This window comes from Mauremys mutica, chromosome 2, assembly GCF_020497125.1.
Source record: "Mauremys mutica isolate MM-2020 ecotype Southern chromosome 2, ASM2049712v1, whole genome shotgun sequence".
In the NCBI taxonomy this organism is placed as follows: domain Eukaryota; kingdom Metazoa; phylum Chordata; order Testudines; family Geoemydidae; genus Mauremys; species Mauremys mutica.
In genome coordinates this window covers 124,327,281-124,347,013 of record NC_059073.1, presented here as the reverse complement: position 1 = coordinate 124,347,013, position 19,733 = coordinate 124,327,281, and the positions used below count along the sequence as shown (strand labels likewise).

The window sequence follows — 19,733 nt, the reverse complement described above, 5'->3', positions numbered from 1 at the left end:
TGGTGGCAGTTGCAGGATTTCATGACAGAAACACATTTGCTTTTTAATATTTGTAAATTTTGTGTTTATTTGTATTTGGAAGGAGAAAAAACAAGATGCATTAATGAAGTGATGTTGACAACTATTGATTCATAGAAGTGTGAAGTCTTTCATGCATCTCACTGCCATGAATGTGTGTCATTCTGTGCAGGCTTCTGCACTGGAGAATTCTGCAAAATGCCAGTTATAACCAAAGACAACTATAATTTGGACAATAGGGAGCTGCAAGATTTAAAACTAGACATCAGATAGTTCATTTATATGGCTTCCTCAGGAAACAAGTGAAATTTCTTTTAACTATTCTTTCAAGACAGTTTTAAATAACAATTGACAAAGTTTCAACTTCTGCTTTTTTTAAAAATGTGCCACAATGAAAAGAATAAATAAAAAGGAATAAAAGATTTTCAAAATCTTTTCTTTCCACTAACATCTCCTGTTGTGATGAAATTTTAAACAGTTTGATATAGAAAAGACAGTAGTTCTGCAAATATTTAGGAAAGTGTGAGGTTAAATATCATCCAAGAACTAAGCAAGGAAATAGAAATATCTAGTAAGGGGAGGGGAGGAATGTGTACACACTTAATGGTACACACATCGCACTTCCATGGCATGTTCCCTTTCCCTAAAATCTACATCAGTTTGGATGTTGGTGCTGGTCCAACTGCAGCATTAACTCTCCCACCTTAGCATTAAATCTCCCTGGAGGTTATCTGCTGCATGGTGGGGGAGCCAGTGGCAGCCACAGGGGTAGGGTGGAGCTGGCAAGTAGTGAGAAGGGGCATCTGTTCTGTAATTGTGACCAGAGAGTCATAGGGGCTGGGATCAGCCTCGGTGTTCCTCTAGTTAGAAAACCCCAGTCATGGTCAATCTTTGCTAAAAATAGGAGAGATTTGAATAGATCTACAATTTTCCTAGCGGTTGTTAAAGCACACACAACTATTAGAGCTATTTTGTGACCGTAAATGTTTCCATTGTTGGATATGAAAATAAAGGAGTTGACCCTACTCCTACTGCGGTCAATGAGAGTTTTGCAGTAGAATTCAGTGGGAAGAGGCCCCAAGTTTGGGATATGTCTTAAGAAAAAAATGGGACTTTCCTGAACCACAGGTATTACCCCAGATATTATCAGAGGTGGCCCCACAAGTTATTCTTTCCTTTCCATGGTTCAGGGATTTCCTTTTTGATCGGTCTTTCTTATTTCCTCTTGATAGAGACACCAGGCTTGTGACCTAAGCCTAGTACTTCCAATCTGTGAATGAAGATTGATTTAAATTAGAGAGAGAGGTTACACTGGGTTTTGTTTTACGCTTTAAGCAGTGATATCTTAAGTGATCAGATAGGGTGTTGAGCTTGATACAAAAAACCTACACGGATAACATGGATGTTACTTAAGGGTCAAAAGGAGTTAAAAGTAAGTACATTTGTTTAAAATGAATCTGTGCCTAATGCTCACCCGTGTTTTAAAGTGTAAAATACAAGAATTGTTTTTCTTAGAGCTGCTTGTCAGAGAAGCATTTGTGTTAACAGCAGTTGAATTACAAAATGGGAGAAATGGTTGCAGAATTTACATGTTACTTTAGAGAAATAACAGCTGCTTTTGTGAGTGCAAAAAACCTGGAGCATTTAAGGAGGTTGGGGGGCACAGGGAACTGTTGTGAAAGTAATGAGGAGAGGATCCAAACACCTCACCTGCTTTATCCCTAGGTGTAGAGGGAATTCAAAATTAGACTCCAGATGGCGAACAAACTCTGAAACATGTGAGCGTCCAGCCAATATCCCTTGGCAATGTTAATTTACAGCCTTATGAGTGAACGCCTTGGTTTTCTGCCAGTCCTAGCTAAAAGCACATTATACGAGGACTCTGTAACATAGTCAGCAATCCGTTCCAGGCCAGAACTTGGGCCACATATCTGTGAGGTGAAATTAGACAGCACAGCCTGTTAGCTGGCCTGGGAGACACAGAACAAACTAACGGATTTGTCTGTGTTCAGAGTCCTCAGTGAAAAGGTTCCCTATGTATTCATTACAGCCAAGTACTGTTCCTTCTCCACTGGCTGTCGGGCACCACAGATACCAGCATTTGTGTTTTATAAAAGTTGGTTCGCCAAAATTGTTGCTCAGGATATTTGGAGGGTTTTGCATTATTAGATTTAGGTGCTGGGTTGCTTTGTTGTTGGATGAAAGACTAATCAGGGTGTGGCTAACAGCTGAACAAATCAGAAAAAATTAGAAAACCCTCTGAAAGAGGTTGTTTAACTGTAATAAGATACAAAAGTTGTCATAGTGGGGGTTTATATATATTATTAGATATGGAGTTGTAGCAGGGATCAATGATACATTTTCAGGAAAGGATAATTCATATTTCCTTGTCAGATATAAAAATTATCTTGGTCTGGTAATTAGCTCTTCAGACTCCCCCTGCACCCTGCCAAGTTTTTTCCAGATTATCCAAATATCACAGGAAAACTTGACTTCATCCTGAGAGATTTTCATCACCTCTACAGCCTGATAATTTTGTATTCAGAGTCCGAAGTCCAGGGCCACATTCTGCCTCTCAGTCCTGCATGGTTTGTGCACTCGTGTGGGGTGGTGACTGCTGAGTGCACTCTGCTGCCACTGATGTCTATAGGAGTTTGTAGGCACACAGCACCTTTAAGTATGAGTCCTGACGGAGACCAACAAACTTTATGTTATGATATTGGTGAGGTATTTTTAAGTGTTTAGGTAATGATCAGTGTTTAAATGTTTGTGGGTTTTTTAATGGATTGTTTTGCATTATTACTGCAGCGGGAACGATGTAGCTTTTTAATTTGATTAGCAGGGAAGGAGGGCAACCTTCCACCCCTACCCCCCCCCACTTCCGTTGCAATATCTGAAAGAAGGATGTTAATGTAAGGTTGCTAACTGTCCTGTGATTTTGTCCCTTACATTTTTAGAGGGCCATTTTATATCTGCTGTTACTACCGACTTCTTCCACTCAGGTGTTTCAATCAGCTCATTGACAACAGCGATCAGATGTTCAAAGAGTTAATTTGATCTTTGTTGTCTACCCAGCTTGCTAAACAAACTTCTTACACTTGTCTTATCAGTAAGTAGGGTGACAAGAGAGCAAGTGTGAAAAATTGGAAGGGGAGGGAATAGTTGCCTATATCAGACAAAGCCCCTAATATCAGGACGTCTGATCACCCTACCAGTAAGGCTAGGTAACAAACACCTTTCTAGAAGAAATTCTTGCTAGCGTGTAAAGGTGGAATTCACTCCTGTGAAGGTCAATACGTGGCTACTCTATTGGTAAGATAGTGGCACAGCTGTAGTGCTGTGACTATACCATTATAACCCTGGAGTGTAGATGCAGATTATAGCAACAGAAAGGGTTTTTCCTTCGCTGTAGAAACTCTGCCTCCCTGAGTGATGGTAGCTAGGTCCACAGAAACAGTCTTCCATTCACCTAGCTGTGTCTACTCTGGGGTTACATTGGCATAGCTACTCTCAGGATGTGGATGTACCACTTAGGGCTTAAATGAAACACAGTGGTACATAACCCTTGTTCTTCCCCTCTGAGCAGGGGTGAATTTCACCCGGTATGATTGTTAGTCTATTGATTAATGAATGCACAAGCTTAAAGGACAATACATGGATTTAGCCTTAAGGATCATAACTATGGGTACTGAAAAGGTTAAAAAGCACTTCAGAAAAATGAATGGAAGGAGACTCAATGGGTTTGCAATACTCTAGGATTATTACAAACTTTGTTGAGAAGCTGGGTGTGAGGAGCTGCTCCTTTGTGTGCATTCATGGGAAAATTTAGGGCAGGCAAAATTAGAGATCTCTTTTTGTAAATGTAGCTTGTTATTTTCTGTCCATTCAAGGTTTTTCTGAGGGGACTCTCACCACGGTCTCTAGTGCACATTTTGGCTGTCAGGTCCGAAATGCATTCTGACTCACGCCAGACTTACTTCCCCTTCATCTTGTTCTCCTCATCATCTTACTGCACTTCTGCCCAGGTCACTAGTGCCATTACAGATGCTCATCTCTCAGCCTTTCAGAAAGGAACCAGTGCTTGCACTCAGTGACAACAGGGAAAGGAGAGTCTGGAGTGGGCACGTACTGGGATTGTTTGCATATGTTTTGCCTCTCTAGTGGAGAAACTTACATGATCACCTCTCCACATGTCAAATGTCATTCTAAAAAAGATGTGCCTCCCTAACTCGCCTCCGGCCAATTGAACTAAGCCCTTAATATCTCAGTACCCATGGGGACTGATGATAATGGCAGAAAACCTGTAAGAATAAAAGAAACATAATATTTCTTATTCTTAGTGTTGGTTAATCTTGCTATTATAATTTCTCAGTGTCTTTATACTAGAGTAAAAAGTTGCTCAGCAAAGAAGCAGTTAGTCACATCAGACAGCTAGATAAATGGTAAAGCCAAAATGCAGTCATGGCCTAGGATTTCCAAAATCTGAGGTGCATCTGCCTCCTATATTTCATATAATGGTGGCCCATCAAACATTGGATGATACATCTTGATGTTTGGGGCCCTTGTGTGAAAATCCAGACTCTCTAAAATACGACCTTGACCAAACGTCCTTCTCTTTTGATGAATTCTGTTCAATTCTGGTTCTCTATATTGTGCCTTATTACCATGGTACCTGAGCAGCAGTGACTCAGGTTTGGGCTCCAGGGAAGAAAGAATTTGAGTGAAAAATATAAAGTGTTTGAATGGAAGTTAAATGCCATTGTTTGAGGTGCCAACGCACTTTTTAGTGTTCTTGTGGACAATTCTTACATTGCATTCTTTTTCTAGGAGCAGGTCTTGTAGCATTATATGCCCAAAAGCAGGATTCTGCTATTGACAATACTAAGAGACACCCCTGGCTTAAAAGGTGGATCTTCGCTTATGTGGCCCCTTTTTGACATGGCTGTTTTCTAGGTCTCCTCTGGAAGATTCCCTAGCTGCTTGGTACTTGATTTAACTACTTTGGAAGGATGAAACCTGAATTGACTTGCTTGCTGGGACCCAGGCCCATAATTCCAGAAGGCCTAGGTATGATAAAATTAAAGCTCAGTCCACTTGGCCATACCGTTTGAATAATCTTACCAAAGGTCCAGTCCTGCAAGCACTTAGACCGCAATACTGCAATAATCTCTGTGTAGGCAGACACCTGATTTAACAAGGCACTTGGTGTGGGTGCAGGAGTCCACCTCAGTACTGTCAATCCCAGGTGTTTAAAAAACAGAAGTTGGATCCCCAAAAAATCATGACATTGGCTTGAAAAATCACAAGATTTTTAAAAACATACATTTGAAGTTCTGTTTATTTGCCTTCTGGCTTTGAACCTTTCAAGCTTCTCTCTGCAACCATGAAGGCTAGAAACCCAATTCACATGACTCCAGTATCTAGGACTTTAGGAAAATCATCAAATGTTAAGAGATTTGCAATTAAAATCACGTGAATTGGCAGTGCTTCCACAGAGCTCATTGCAGGATGATGGTTTTATATGCAGCCTAGTGTGTCAACAGAACTATTAAGTAGCAAACTCTACACTCTAGTATTTACAGGATCACACTCATAAGATGTTTGCTAATAGAGGGGAAAGTAAAATCTTACTAACAATTCAAATTCATAACAAGTAACTCACAGTGTACTTTATTATTTCTTCACAATATTAACTAGACAGACATAGAAAGTTTAATGGCAACATATAACAGTTTAAACACAAAGAACAATGTAATCATATTAAACAATAATAAACTGGCAAACTACTTTACCTTACATACATCATCCAGGATAATGGATATCTGCTTCTATACAATGATGCTGGTGATATTTAAAAGTCAAATATTCAAAAGAAAAAATGCTCTTTAAATAAAAATATACATGATTTTTTATGTGTGATGGATTTCTTAATGCTTTATAACTTGGTTGTAAGGATTTCAATCCAGGATGAAGCTGCATTAACTTTTAGCACAGGAGCACATTTTAAAAACCAGTTTAGATTAAATTGATTCCCTTGCCTTCCTGTTGCTTAGTTTTGTTTTAAAGATAAATAGGAATGCAAAATAAAACTGCATTTTTCTGGTTTCAGAGGATATTTACACTCCAAAAGAGTGAATCCAAAAAAGTTTAATTTATCATACATGGTATTAGGAGTCATTAACAAATAATGTAAATTAATCTATATGCTATCTTGTTTAAAAAAAAATAGAAATCCAGGCTCTTTGCACATGCAACTTCATCACACTTTTCATCAACATTTAAAAAGATTTTTAGGATATGAAATTAGTGCAGATGCATGGCCAACCACATCACCATGCAGAACTTCCACTGAGGCGAATGGGAGGTTTGTGTATGCAAGGACAAGAAGTTTGGGGCTCATAACCTGCACCTTATAGCATCTCATATTGACCTTCACACACAAAAGTTTGTTTCCAAAGGAATTATTCCAGTCTATAGCTGTGTGCTTTTTTAAAGTAGACCCATGATTTCACAGCTCACATCAAGAAACTAGGAAAATATTATATTAATTGTAATTAGGGGTTGATGCACAAACATGTAGATAGTTATGATTGAAATTTACTTCTTGGGCCATTGTGGCCAAGCTTCTATATCATACAAGACTGTGTGTACAAACCCCACTCACCTTTCAGCCCTCACTAGCCCACTTCTCTCTGTAGCTTCAATTACCACAACGGACATGTTATTCCATTGTCCGATCCAATGTCTGAACTACCAAGAACTATCTTCTGTCTCTCGTCTAATTTCTCCATATTTAGTTTTAGGCTCTTTCCCCTTGGTTTAGAACTCTTATTTACCCTGTACATACAGACCTTTGTTTTCAGTTTTTATTTTATTTAATTTTCCCCGGGAATTTATCAGTGTTTATAAACACAACTACAAAAACAGGTGGGAAACTCAGTGCAAAAAACTATTAATAATTTTTCTGGATAAATATTGGGGCTTATTTTGGTGGATGGAAAGATGGGCGGGGGAAAAAGTATTCAGTAGATTAATGCTTTGAATTCCGTTCATCAATGTGGGTTGCTGAACTAAAACAGAACTCAAAACACAATGCTACCTCTGAGTTTAAGAAACCAGTATCACTCTAATCCCCAAATAAAACTTTTCACTTGAATAAACAGTTTACTGTTGTAGACTTAGCCTATAAACATTTAATAATTGGGCCACACCATTTGCAGCGCATACACACAACTTCAGCCTTTTCTCCTGTTTTTGTTTTTTTAAAACTTTTGAATATTTCCTTGTGTTCTGAAACATATTTTGAGACAGATTTTCATTTTCTTCCCATTTTAGTGTGTCAAATATTTAAACTGTCATCTGCTAACAGCTTGAAATGTGTACCTGGTGGGTGAGATTCATCAGTATGTTTAGATACACACGCACTTCAGAGCTTACATGTGTGCCTTCTAGACTAATACATAGCCTTACTTCAACAGGCAGCTTTGCATGTACACACATATATCTTATGCAATGTATTGTATTTTCCTAACAAAACAAGTTTTTTTTTATCTATTTGATACAAAAGTAGGGTGAAAAAATGAATAATACTTTTTGTAAAACAAAACCCAGGAAATTTTAGGTAAAAATCAGTTAAAACTGAAAACAAAGGGGCTTATCGGTACATTGTGGAACTATAACAAATCTCAGATGATCTTATGAAGTTTTCGTTTAAAAAAACAAGACCTTTTTCTTTATTATTTTATTGAAAAACAAAGCCCAAAAGAATTGAAGGACAAAAAAAAAATGTGGTACAGTAACATCAAGTATCTGATCTGGTTTGTAGATGATTGCTGCTAGAATGAACAAGGCTTTACTTAAGTACTTGTGGGGGGTGGGATTTTGTAACCTTTTGCTCTGTTTATCTTCACTGCCTATCATTCTTTTTCTTTTCACCTAGATGAACGGTGGCCAAATTTCTCAGACACTTTTATCCTCAGTCATGGAGATATATCAATGATCTATCTCCTCTTTACACTTCTTAACACCTCTTCCCGTGTTGTCCCTTGGTTCTCCACAGCCAAGTAACTTTAGAAGTGCAACTATTTATATGTTTTGCTTCTTTTTACAGATTGCCACCAGGACTGATCCAGGGTGAGAAGTGATTTTTAATTGAAATGTAGTTGTGGAGCATGACAGTAAGGCCTTGCATGTTGTAGGGAAAGTTCTGTTTCACACGGTAACGAAGAAAATGGAAGTGACAGGAATCACTGGGAAAGCAAGAGGGTCGAGGGGGAGATTTTTTTAAACAAGTTCAAGCTTTTATATACATTCAATGTTTCTAGTATGGTGATTAATAATAAATGCATCATCAACTTACAGCTAACGCAGCCACAATATTGTACAATTCTGCAGTCAGAATGGGAAAGCTCCATTATCTGTTTAATAAAATAACCATTAACAGTTGCCTTGACTTTTTTAACTTATTAACTAATATGCTGGGAATCCCAGTGAATAGATACAACAGAACACAAATTGGCAGCATCTACATAATCATCTCTGTAATGTGACTACTTCATATTACTTCTAAAGCAGCTTTGAAAAATCTTGCCACTGGAGGATAGTCCAAAATAAACTCTATCCAAATTATCTGGTAATATAGCAGCACAGGAATTTATAGTTACTCTTTTTATATTTTTTGATAATGTAAACCGTCAATAAACAATTCAACGATGAAAAAGTTCAAGGTCAAATCATTCATTATTTTTAATGGGAGGTTAATGGGCACAAACTGAAATGAAGACTAGATTGTGAAATGTGGATTGAAACAGTAGTACAGTGCCAATTCTAGTTCAGCTTTGTACCTGGCTTTCCATAAATTAAACCTGCTAGGTTGAAAAACTAAGACCACATTCAGTTCCTAATATGTGGTTCCCTATTATTTTTAAATATTTTTCATAAGTGCCTTGCACAAATGCATACAGTTTTGACATTTCAGGTGTTTTTACTCAGAGTTTAAAAACAGATCACATTTGCTTTACAAACATTAGTTCCATTAAATGTTTCTGTAAAATTAAAATAATTTCAAATTTGAAATGCAACGCTCACTCCATCTTTGCCCATAGAAAGTGTAGGTGCCATGACTAAATAGCAATAAAAATGCTGAGATGCACAAATCTAAAAAAAAGCAGCTTTGAAGAAATCACATCAATTACAGCCTTAACAATGAACATATTACATTCCTAATTATTGCAGATATTGCATATAATGCCACAAAGTTATATTATTGAAATCACAAAGTTGACTCTGCATAGTTTTTCATTGTATTGTTTTCACTCTGAAAGTACTTGTATGTTGTTCCTGTCCTTTTATCCAGAGCTTTCTGACTTGTCCCTGGATGTACATTTAGCCACAAAGTTCATATTTTGACAGTTTCATAGTAAAAAAATAAAAACACTTGACTTAGAGGTTTTTAAGGTGGAATTCATAGAAGCCAAAAGCTTGTTAAAGCCCACCTTAAAGTATGTTGACATGTCTAAGATATATGGTTCAGGATTTATGCAGTTGTTATAAAGCTGTATATTAAGTATTCTGAATTAATCTTATTTAAGTTGCATTTATTGTTCAAGAAGCCAACTCAGTCCATCCTTTCCCCCTCCTTATTCTCCCCTGAAATGACAATAGGCACCTAAGGAATCTGGATGTCAGTGAGTCTCTGTCCAACTAGAGGATTAGGACAATTTCTTCATCTTCTTTATTTCTGCAGAAAGTCTTAAGAATTAATTAGTATGAAATACTTTGGTGGGGTGGGGGTGAGATGGGGGAAAGAATACAGGTCATCTGACTTCTTTGTTATGAAAATGTACTTGATTTTGGTGTCCAGTTTGATAAACAAGTATAGTTCGAGCTAATCTGGAACTCAGATGAGGTCTGTTTCTTGCCAAATAAATTTAAACCTTTTTCAACTTTCAGGGATTTAGAGACCAAACTTAATTGGTTTCAAAACCCTAGAGGAGCTCAGCAAGTAAACAGGATCAGTTGCAGATATGAGCCCACTAAAATGGGACACAAGTCAGGACTCCAGCTGTGCTCTGCAGAGGCAGGCACTTACGGTCTCACGGTTTCTGTGTTTGTAGCTGTAAAAGAGATTTTACTGCTGAGGAAATCATTGAAACAGTAATTTCTTGCATGTCCAAAGGATTTCATTTCATGCACTCATAAAGAGTATCTGAATTGACATATCATCCTTTTATGGTATCAGATGATACTGTTATGATTATGATGTATTGGCACAATTTGGTAGCTTAAAAATACTTTCATAAAATATATGCAATCGTATTTCAAACTGTTGTCCTGCCAGGAGACTCCTGTAGATAGCTGTCCGAGAAGTTGTTATTCTGACACCAAGTATGTACCATATTGAATTGTATACTAATGTCAGTACTTGCCAGCTGGAAATAATTCTAACTTCACTCCCTCTGATTTTTTTAGGATCCCATCTCCTTGGATCTGTGAGAAATTGTAGTAAAATCAACACAATTACACAGTCTGAAGCAGCCCAAGTAACTGCTCTCCCAAGAGAAAGCAGGTAGGTCTTTGTCAGTATATTTAATCCATCCAGCTGCATTAATTTATTTTAAAAAAAAAAAGCTTAAGGTGTTTGGGGCTCATTACAATTCATAACAATATTATGTGATACTCGGATATAAATTGTTTGTAGAGTTTCTGAAATAGCAAGTTAAATGTAAATATCTTTAATAAATAACTGTTTCCTGCAATGTAAAAAATAAATGATACCTCCCTTTGGCAGTAATAGCTGATTTATATTTAGCCAGGAACTTCTGCTCATAAAACTAATATCATTGTGCTACTGGAAAAACCATATTATTTTATTGTTTCGTAAGACGTTTGTAATCCATAGTTAGATGGTTGACTTCACTTATGTCCCAGATAAGCGCCCAGGGTGATGCAAGCTCCCACCAGAGCCAGACTTAGGATAGTCTTCAAAGAGATCCAGGAGAAATCAAACAAAGGCCTCATGTTCCTGCCGTACAATTCCACAAAGGCATCCTGGGTTGGGAGGAAGGGAAATAGGAATATGAGATTCCATAGCAATATGATATGCAGACAAGAACAAAAGACATTTGTTCATTAAAGCTACATTAATAATAATAATAATAATAAACACAAATTATTCAGAGAAACTAAGAAAAGCACAAGAGTGAGCTCTTTCATTCATGCAGGTAACTCCGGAACCATTTTAGCATACAAACTACTACTAAAATTTTAAGTTCTTTAGGTCAGGAATCGTCTTTTTGTATAGCACCTAACACAATGTGCTCCTGGTGCTACTATAATGCAAATAATAATAATTAATAATAAAGCAAGTCTGAGCACCTTGAGCTCCTATTGATGTCACTGGTATTTGTGGATGCTCAGAACTTCTGAAAATGAGGCCACTTTTGTTTAGTTTCCTAAATGTGGATTTAGGACCTTAACTTTAGGCAGACAGGTTTCTTTTTAATGAAAAGATGGCTTTTGATGGCTTTTATTTTGTGACCAGGCTGAGCTTTACATTTTCTTATATATGCGTAGTCTCTCAAGTGCATAGAAAACTGTTTTACGGACAAAAAAACTAACCTTTTTAATGAAAGGTGTCAAAAACATCTAGATACTGGGGGAAAAGATGAAGACTTTCTGAAGTTGTGCATGACTTATGAATACAATAAGATTTGTGCCGTTGAAAGGATTAGTAATCATACTAATAATGCTTTGCACTTACATAGTGTCTTTCTTCCAAGGAGCTCAGAGCTCTTTACAAATATTAAGTAAGCCTTCTACTATCCCTGAGGGTAGTTAAATGAAGAGAGAGGTTAAAGGACTTTCAAAATGTCTCAAATTAAATTGGTGATAGAGTTTGGACTATAGTTGTGGTTCCCAGTTTCCTGTTGTAATTCCTATGCTCTGCTACCCAAATATTATATATATATATATTGCTAGCTCCTACCATTGTTTTTAAAGGTTTTGGTGGCAGGGTTTCAATTTGTTGTAGAAAATAAACATTCCTTTTTTTCAGTTGCACTTCCTGTAAAATGTCTCCATGAATCTATAATGTTACATTTTATACAAGGCAAAAGCCTCCTAAAATACAGGAGTAATTCATGAATTACAGCAACAGAGGGGGAAAAAGCCACAGTGTAAATTACATGAAATAACAATAAACCTTTCAACCATGCTGTGTGCTTTCCATAAGATATGGACATATTATAGTACTTTACGCTGTCCTTTGTCATCTGATATCACTAGCTATTGTAGGTCAGAATGGAAAGGTTAGTTTTTGCCACAAGAGGGCGTGTATGTTTTTTACATTTTGCTATTCAAATCCTGTTCAATAGAAGTTCGGCTCTGAGGGAGATGTACTTAAATGGAGAAATCGTGTCTACTTCCACAATTTCTCTTTATAATAAGTGATACCGGACCAAATCCGGCACCCCATACTGAGGCAAAACTCCTATTGATTTCCGTGGGTGTATTGCCTGAGTTAGGGACCTAACCCCCACGGTCCCTAACTCAGGCAATACACCCATAGCATGACTGTGTGCAGAAAATGCATCTCTCTTCATATCGTTTTTTGACATTTTGATCCTTTAGGCCAATATTTTCAAACTTGTGTTTCTACAGTTAGATACTTAAATCCATATATGGGCACCTAAATAAAAGTCTGATTTTCAATTATGCTTCCATAGAAGCTCTGAGGACTGAGAAAATCAGGCCACTTTTATTTGAGTACCTAACTTCAGAAACACAAGGTTAATAATGCCGTTCTTAATGTTTTGTTGTGTTATGTTGGGTTGTAAAACACATTTGCTGTGCTGTTTTTCAAAAAGCACCTTTTACTCCACCTCCTTATGACTATGAGACAACACAGACTGCAAGCAAACATTACAGACTGGGCTGAATCCTGCAATCACAATGTAGACTCTCACTGATTTCAATGGGAATTTTGTCAGTGTCGGCAGTTCAAGATCAAGCCTTATAAAAATTCGTCAAGGACAAAGTTCAACATACAACAATAAAACTATAGGAAAGAATAGAGGAAATTTGAGGAAAAAAGTATTGAGAAAATGCAAGTCACATAAAAGTTTTTAATGTTAAACTTCAGTGGTGCTCTTTCTACAGTCTTGATCCTACTTCCATTACACCAGTGGGTGCAGAAACATATCCTGGATCAACCCACCCCAGGTTTAGAGGATGCTCAGCCCAATTTATTACAAAAACTATTGTTAGGAACCCAATAGAGAGAGCTTTTGGTGCCTGGCATGAAAGTAGATGAGAGGGATGCACTAACACAATGCAAAAGCCCTGACTAATGGCTCAAGAAAAGGAATGTCAGCACAAAACGTTCAGCATGAAATAGTTTTTGTTATTGAGACAATTATAACAACAAGATGAACCCAACCTTCTGGTTTCTGTACTATATATTACAAGTAGCTACTTTATGGGTGACTTTTTATTGCGCTTTTGCCTTGTCAAACATCCTGATTAGGCTTATTTCCGAAGCCTGTTTGAACAGCCTGTCACTATTTGTTTAAGTTTCAAACCTGTTTTAAATAAACACATGCCCATTTTATGTATTAAAACAACAGAAGAGGGGGGCCTGCCCCCTGTTCCTAGTGAAAACTGCTTTTAATGCCAAGAGAACTCTAAACTGTATACAGAATGTTCCATAAGTTAGGTCTCTTTCTATGTATATGTACATTAGTACTTGGACTTTCGTAATCTAAATTGATCTGAATAAAGTGAGTGTCTGTATAAAAAAAACCCCACACATGACGACACAAACTGTTTGAAGTCCTCTGAGAAATATTCTCCCTAGGTTAAAATGCTTTGCACCTACACCGAGGCTCAGAGCCTGGATCCTGTCTACAAAGCTGCCATGCTTACTGAAAAGGCTTGTAGAATTTGAGAGAATGGTAACTCTTGTAGGTTTTCATTTTCAATGGAACTTCACAGAAAGTTATACCCCAGTATAGAATTCTCTAGGACAGTTCAAAAACCCTAAAGAAAAAAATTCCTTCTCTATGAAACTCTATAGGTTTTTGAAAATAATTTCTGTAGACCCCTACTACACTCCTATTATAACAAAACCCACCCTTTTACTTTAATCTGTTTAAATTATGTTGGACTTTTCCATAAGGGAAGGGGGTGGTGAAGGAGGGATGGAATCCTCATGTACCTGCTACATTCTCTTCTACAGTAGGAAAAGGACTGGCTGGTGGATCTATGGAGCTGTGTATACATCACTACCAAACTGCCCAAGCTGCATGGAAGTCTTGGCCATGATGTTCTGCTCCACTATACACACCCACAGGAGTTGGAGAGAGGATCTACCCTGCCCCCCCCCCAATAACCAGCCATCTCTAGTTAGCCACCCAATCATTACTGAAAGGTAATATCGCTGCAAATTTATAAAGGCTCAGTATAATTGCTACATAATCTGCCTCTCTTGTACAGTTCAGGCTGGGCCCACCTTTTTTAGGTTGTGTAGAGCTAAGTATTTCCCATATGCTGAGCCCAGTGATGCATTAACAATGTGAGTTTTCTTCATTGAAAATATAAAGGGAAAAACCAGCTTAAGTGCCACACTCTGCATTTATTAGTAAGGGGGTGGTGGGCAGAGCAAACATGAGGAAGTAAAGACTTCCTTTTTCTACCTGAATCAAACAGCTGGTGAGGAAGTGACTTTATTTCCCTTGTTATCATTGGTTGACAGGATATCCTCTTGAGCCACATTGTATTGAATGAAGTGCCTATGAGACTTCCATTTCACTGAACGGGAATTGCCTTGTAGCTATTTTATGCTGCCCTTTCTGTGACTCCAAAATAAACAAACAAACAACACTAATTCTAGGCTTTTGAAGAAACTTTCATGACACAGCTTTACAGAGAATGACATAATTGCTGATGCTGAGAGTGAGTGGATGAATGACTCTTCACTTCTCCCTTGCCTTGATATGAAAAGCCTAAATTTTCATAAATCTCTAGCTTTAGGAGAAGGATTGAGAATTGACTAAATCAGCCACTGACTTATAAAATAAAACCTCATTTAAATGTCAACCTGCAAGTAACAAGACTGCTCCTGGAACATGAAAAAACAGACAAACGTCTTGCTGTTTTTCTGAAGAGTTAATTGTTATTTTATGTAAATACAGACTGAGGACGTATGCAAATAAGAGCAGCTCTGATCTACAGTACGTTGTGCCTGGTTTTGGTGTTTTACGGTCCTGACATTTACAGAGGCCAATAGCTTTACCCTTGGAGCGCTGAAATGTTAGCAGCCCAGCAGGGTCTGCTTTTCAAATCTTCCTGCAAAAAAACATCTGTGTTGAGCACCAGCAGAGAAGCATCAGGGGTTGGGCTTGGTTCATTATGTTCATCATTGTGATGATAGGGTTTTTACACCCTACATCTCACATCTGGGCAACCCACTGTGCAATACATCAAAGCACTGCGTTATTTTCCAATCTCCAATTTTCCAGTAGTGGAACTGGACTGGATTTGACTCTCTCTCATGTTTCCCAAAAGGTTAACCTGAGGCCTACCACTGGTGTAGTGTTTCCTCCAACAAACTGTAAGACTAACACTTTTCAACCCATTTGGACAAAGTATCTCTCACAATGGTGGCCTTCCTAAACTGTTCCTTATTTGTATCATGTGTTAGTGCAAATAGCTGCCTTAACAATCCCACAATCTCAGGGGCAAATCGTACAGTTCTTATTCAGGCAACACTTCCATTTAAGTCAATGGAAATATTGCCAGAATAAAGACTGCAAAATATGGCCCTCAGATTGCAAGATCTATGGAACAGTTTTGATTTGTGCATGCCAGCCCCTGTAAGTGGTGCATACACTTAAAGCGCTATATTAATAATAATGATAGTAAGTAAGTATTGTAATAAGCTTGAGTGTTGTTGTTTTCTCTTCTGGAGGCTGAGCCTATCAGAAAAGGGCTATTTCACCCACTATTCTGAAAGACTGGTAAATAAACCTTGGTTATGGAGAGTGATTAATTCAGTCTGGTTAACCACATGATTAGTAAGGTAGTGTTAAGTCAACTTGCATGGAAATCTACACAATGTTCAGTCTAGGCTGCATGCTTGTTAAACCAAGTCAGCCTATGAAATGTTTAAGCAACAAGGCTTAGTGTTTTCAGCTAAGTTACGCATGATCCTGCAATTTCCCCCCAAAAACCCCAGACCTAGTGGAGGCTGCCTTGTTTTGCTTTCATTCCTGGAAAATGAGATACTTCTGGCACTAGGATACCAGCTGAAATATCATTGCATCAGCATTACCCAATCAGTGGTATCTGGTGATGTGACACCTCTTCTCAGGGAGCAGTATTAAATGATGGAAAAGATTATGGTAATCACTGGATTTAGGGAGTACACTGAGTGGGTAAAACTACAGACCTACAAACAATAGTGGTGCTGCTTGTGTCTATCCCCTAACAGTGAGCTCTACAGTTCAGCTCAGTTTGAGGAGTAGATTTACTGGAAAATGATCAGTGGGGGGTGGAGGGGGAAGGGGCGCCTGAGATCTGTATGTCCAAGCATTTCACTTCCACAAAGATTAATTCAGTTTTAGGCTCATCTTCCTGTTCTAGCCAAACTAGGTTATAAAATTAGTTTTGAGGAATTTAAATTGGGTGTAGCATGATAGTCTAGGCAAATACATGTGTCAACATTTTTCTATTGTTCCAGCTGCGAGGAGGGAATAAGCTCCATGTAACTGCTAACTGAAATTTCACATTACATAAATTAAGTAAAATCTTATATTGGTACCAGTATACGTTTTATGGTTCGAAGCTGGGTAAAATCTTGTTACGGGACGAATCAAACTGACGGGTGACTGTGCCTTCACTTATGATAGTTATAAGAAACACTTAAAGGGGCCCGACTCAAAACAAGACCTAATAGAATCTGCCCAGAAACTAGCACCATGTGGGTGGGGGGGTTCCAGAGGTAATGTGGCCAGCTGTGGGTGAGGGTGAGAGAGGGCAGAACACACAGAAACTCAGAACAGATAAGAACTGAGAGAGAGAGGCAAAGGCAAAAATGAATAAAGCCAAGCAGTAGCCTATGAGCACAGTGTGACTCTGGGAAAGGCTAGAGAGAGAGCTTTTGGGTTTATTGGCTTAAAGAGGCTTGGGGCTGTAAAATAAGAAACCTCTCCTTGTTGTTGGTTCCTCCTGTGTTCGGCAAAGCAGGACTTTGTGTATATTTCTTGAAAAGTAAACAAGCTTGCATCAAAGAGACTACCAGACTCCATCGATTTCTACTTCCAACCGGAACATCCCTAGGACCTTGAAATGTCAGGTTGAAAAGTGCCATACCTTTCAAAGTGGATACGTTAGATGCCTTATAGGTCATTACATTCTCAACTCTTTAAAAATCACTTTACAAATAGAAATAAAAGTGACAAAATGAGTTTGAAAAAGTCAGCCTGGGCCCATATTTCAAACTTGAGTACGTAAGGGTCCAACCCTTTGAACACTTTACTATTGGGAGTGGTCCTATCAGAGTTTACCGAGGTGAGGCCTAAACGAGGCAGTGGTGCTGGAATGAGGGGTGCTGCGGCACCCCCGGCTTGAAGTAGTAATTACAAACACCAAATACATGGTTTCCATCAGTACCCCCCCCACACACACTATAACAAAATTGTTCCAGCACCCCTGAAATTAGAGTACTTAATTCTGTACTTAAGCACTGAAATGCTGTTCTCATGGTAGATGCCTGCCTGTCAGTTTGAAAACTGGGCTCCCCCGAGCGCTGTAGTAATAACCACAAATATTAGCACCTGCCCCTTACATTCCCTGTGTGTGTTCCAGCTGCCAGTGCCTATTAAAAACTGCTGCAAAAGAGTTAATTCATGTAAGTGTGAGAAATGGGAACCGAAAGTAGCTGCTTGTTACATGTTCAAAGTAGCTTGGTCTTAACTATTGTCATCAACACACTGCATCCAAGGTGGAGGGCCTGGTGTTTTATTACAGCTGTTCAGTTAGACTGGATCATAGGTTTGATCCTTGCTTGTTTTAATCAGCAGGTGCTGACAGGTTTAAAAAAAAAATACACACAAGGAACATTAGTTTCCTAAAAGGAACTTGCTCAGAGTGATCTCAGCACTAGCCAAAGCAGCATATCAGCATGAAGAGGGCGAAATGGAACTAGTTTGAGCAGGCTGCATCATCAGCTGAGCACCACGAGGGTCCAGTCATGCATTCTCTCTAGCTTTTGCTTTTTAACACCTTAGGAAAATATGTGCTCCTTCTCGTTTAAACTAGACATTAAGTTTTGATGCAAACGCCTTTGGCTTGACTGACCTGCCCTCCCCCTTGAGCAATAGCTATCCAGGACTGGATTTGAACTCACAGGGTTCTAGTCCAGCGCCTATTGTATCCTCTGTGTTATTGCAGCACATGATGTTAAAAAGTTCACACAGTGCCACTGGCACCTTCTTCAGAAATGCCACAAATTCTTCACATGGCCTACAGCAGACTTTCTTAAAAAAAAAAATCTTGTGATTGTCAAGTGACTTACAGAAAGAACTCACACTTGTAATAAAAAGGCTGCAACAAGAGTAAGAATGCTTGAGCCAAATAAACAGCCCAGAAGACTTTATTGGACAAGTACGCCACCTCCACCACCACCTTGGAAAAATGATAGGAACTTGTGCATGTGTGTTCTTTGGCAACCACATTTTTACTGATAAAATCCAAGCTGTTTTAGTATACTTGGAAAAACTTGATATAAAGAAAAGGAGCAGCAGATTCTATGTAGTGGCCTGCACAGAATCTGCTGTAATGAAGAAGAGACTTTGCAAACTGATGCCTTCATTCTTCCCATTATTGCACGCTGAGTAGTCATGACAAGAGAGCTTACATTACTCTACCATGCTTCCTCAACATAGTGTCAGCACTTCTTCTGTTTCCTGTATCTCTTGCCTTAACATATGCTATATGAAGAGATTGACTTGTGAGGAGGCAAGGGAAAGGAATTGCCAAAAACCAAAGCCCTGCTGCCGCTCCTTTTCCTTATATCAAGTCTTTCCAAGCAATAAGGGGAAATGAGATGGGGAGGTTTCCTCATCTGCAGCTGGTTGGAAGGTAGATTGTCTTTGTCCTAGTGCCTCCCCTCTGCTCCCAGCTCCTGTTCTTTTCATAATATAAATGACTCACACAACTGGAGGAGCCAGGAGATAAACAAAGGGAGACTCAGCTGGCTCATGCACCTGCACAGCAGGGTGAAGAAAAATCATGATAGTCCTGTGAAATTAGGCACATGGGAGGGTAGTACTTAAAACAGATTTAATGGGATAAATGAAAACGTCTTCCTGCCACAATGAACCAAATTCTGCTGGTATTCACTTCATCCTAAAGTGTCCCCCAGATTCCATACAGTGTCACACACCCACTCCACCCTACTGACTTCACTGGGGTTGCATGAGGGTTAATAAGATGAACTTTGACAGATACAACTACATTCCTTTTGTTCACTCAGTTAAGCCCTTGTTAAATCTTAGCAGGTAGGAGCTAGCAGGGCCAATATGAAAATCCAGGGCAAGGTCAGTGTGTAAGAATATGATTAATATACAGATTGAGAGACTGCATTTTGTTATTCAAATCAGCTCCTTCAAAGTTCATTTGCATAGATAGTTGTAATCCATTAACTATGACAGTTA

The 19,733-nt window shown here is 38.5% G+C and overlaps 1 protein-coding gene and 1 long non-coding RNA gene across 6 annotated transcripts in view; one reads left to right on the top strand and one right to left on the bottom strand.

Moving 5' to 3' along the window:
• LOC123364153 overlaps positions 1-15,140 on the top strand; it is a 41,541-nt gene extending 26,401 nt beyond the window's left edge. The window contains exons 3-5 of one of the 3 annotated variants that reach the window (XR_006577014.1): positions 8,129-8,151; positions 10,489-10,585; positions 14,255-15,140. This is a non-coding gene — a long non-coding RNA (uncharacterized LOC123364153). Of the gene's footprint in view, positions 1-8,128; positions 8,152-10,488; positions 10,586-12,884; positions 13,792-14,254 lie in introns of those variants that run through there. The other 2 variants (XR_006577016.1, XR_006577015.1) reach the window with 2 other exon arrangements.
• Positions 7,302-19,733, bottom strand: part of BCL2 (BCL2 apoptosis regulator) — a 128,460-nt gene continuing 116,028 nt past the window's right edge. For all 3 annotated transcript variants that reach the window (XM_045006008.1, XM_045006005.1, XM_045006009.1), the window contains one exon: positions 7,302-11,067. In XM_045006008.1, coding sequence (XP_044861943.1) covers positions 10,933-11,067 — 135 coding nt within the window. In that variant the 3' untranslated portion in view covers positions 7,302-10,932. The remainder of the gene's footprint in view (positions 11,068-19,733) is intronic.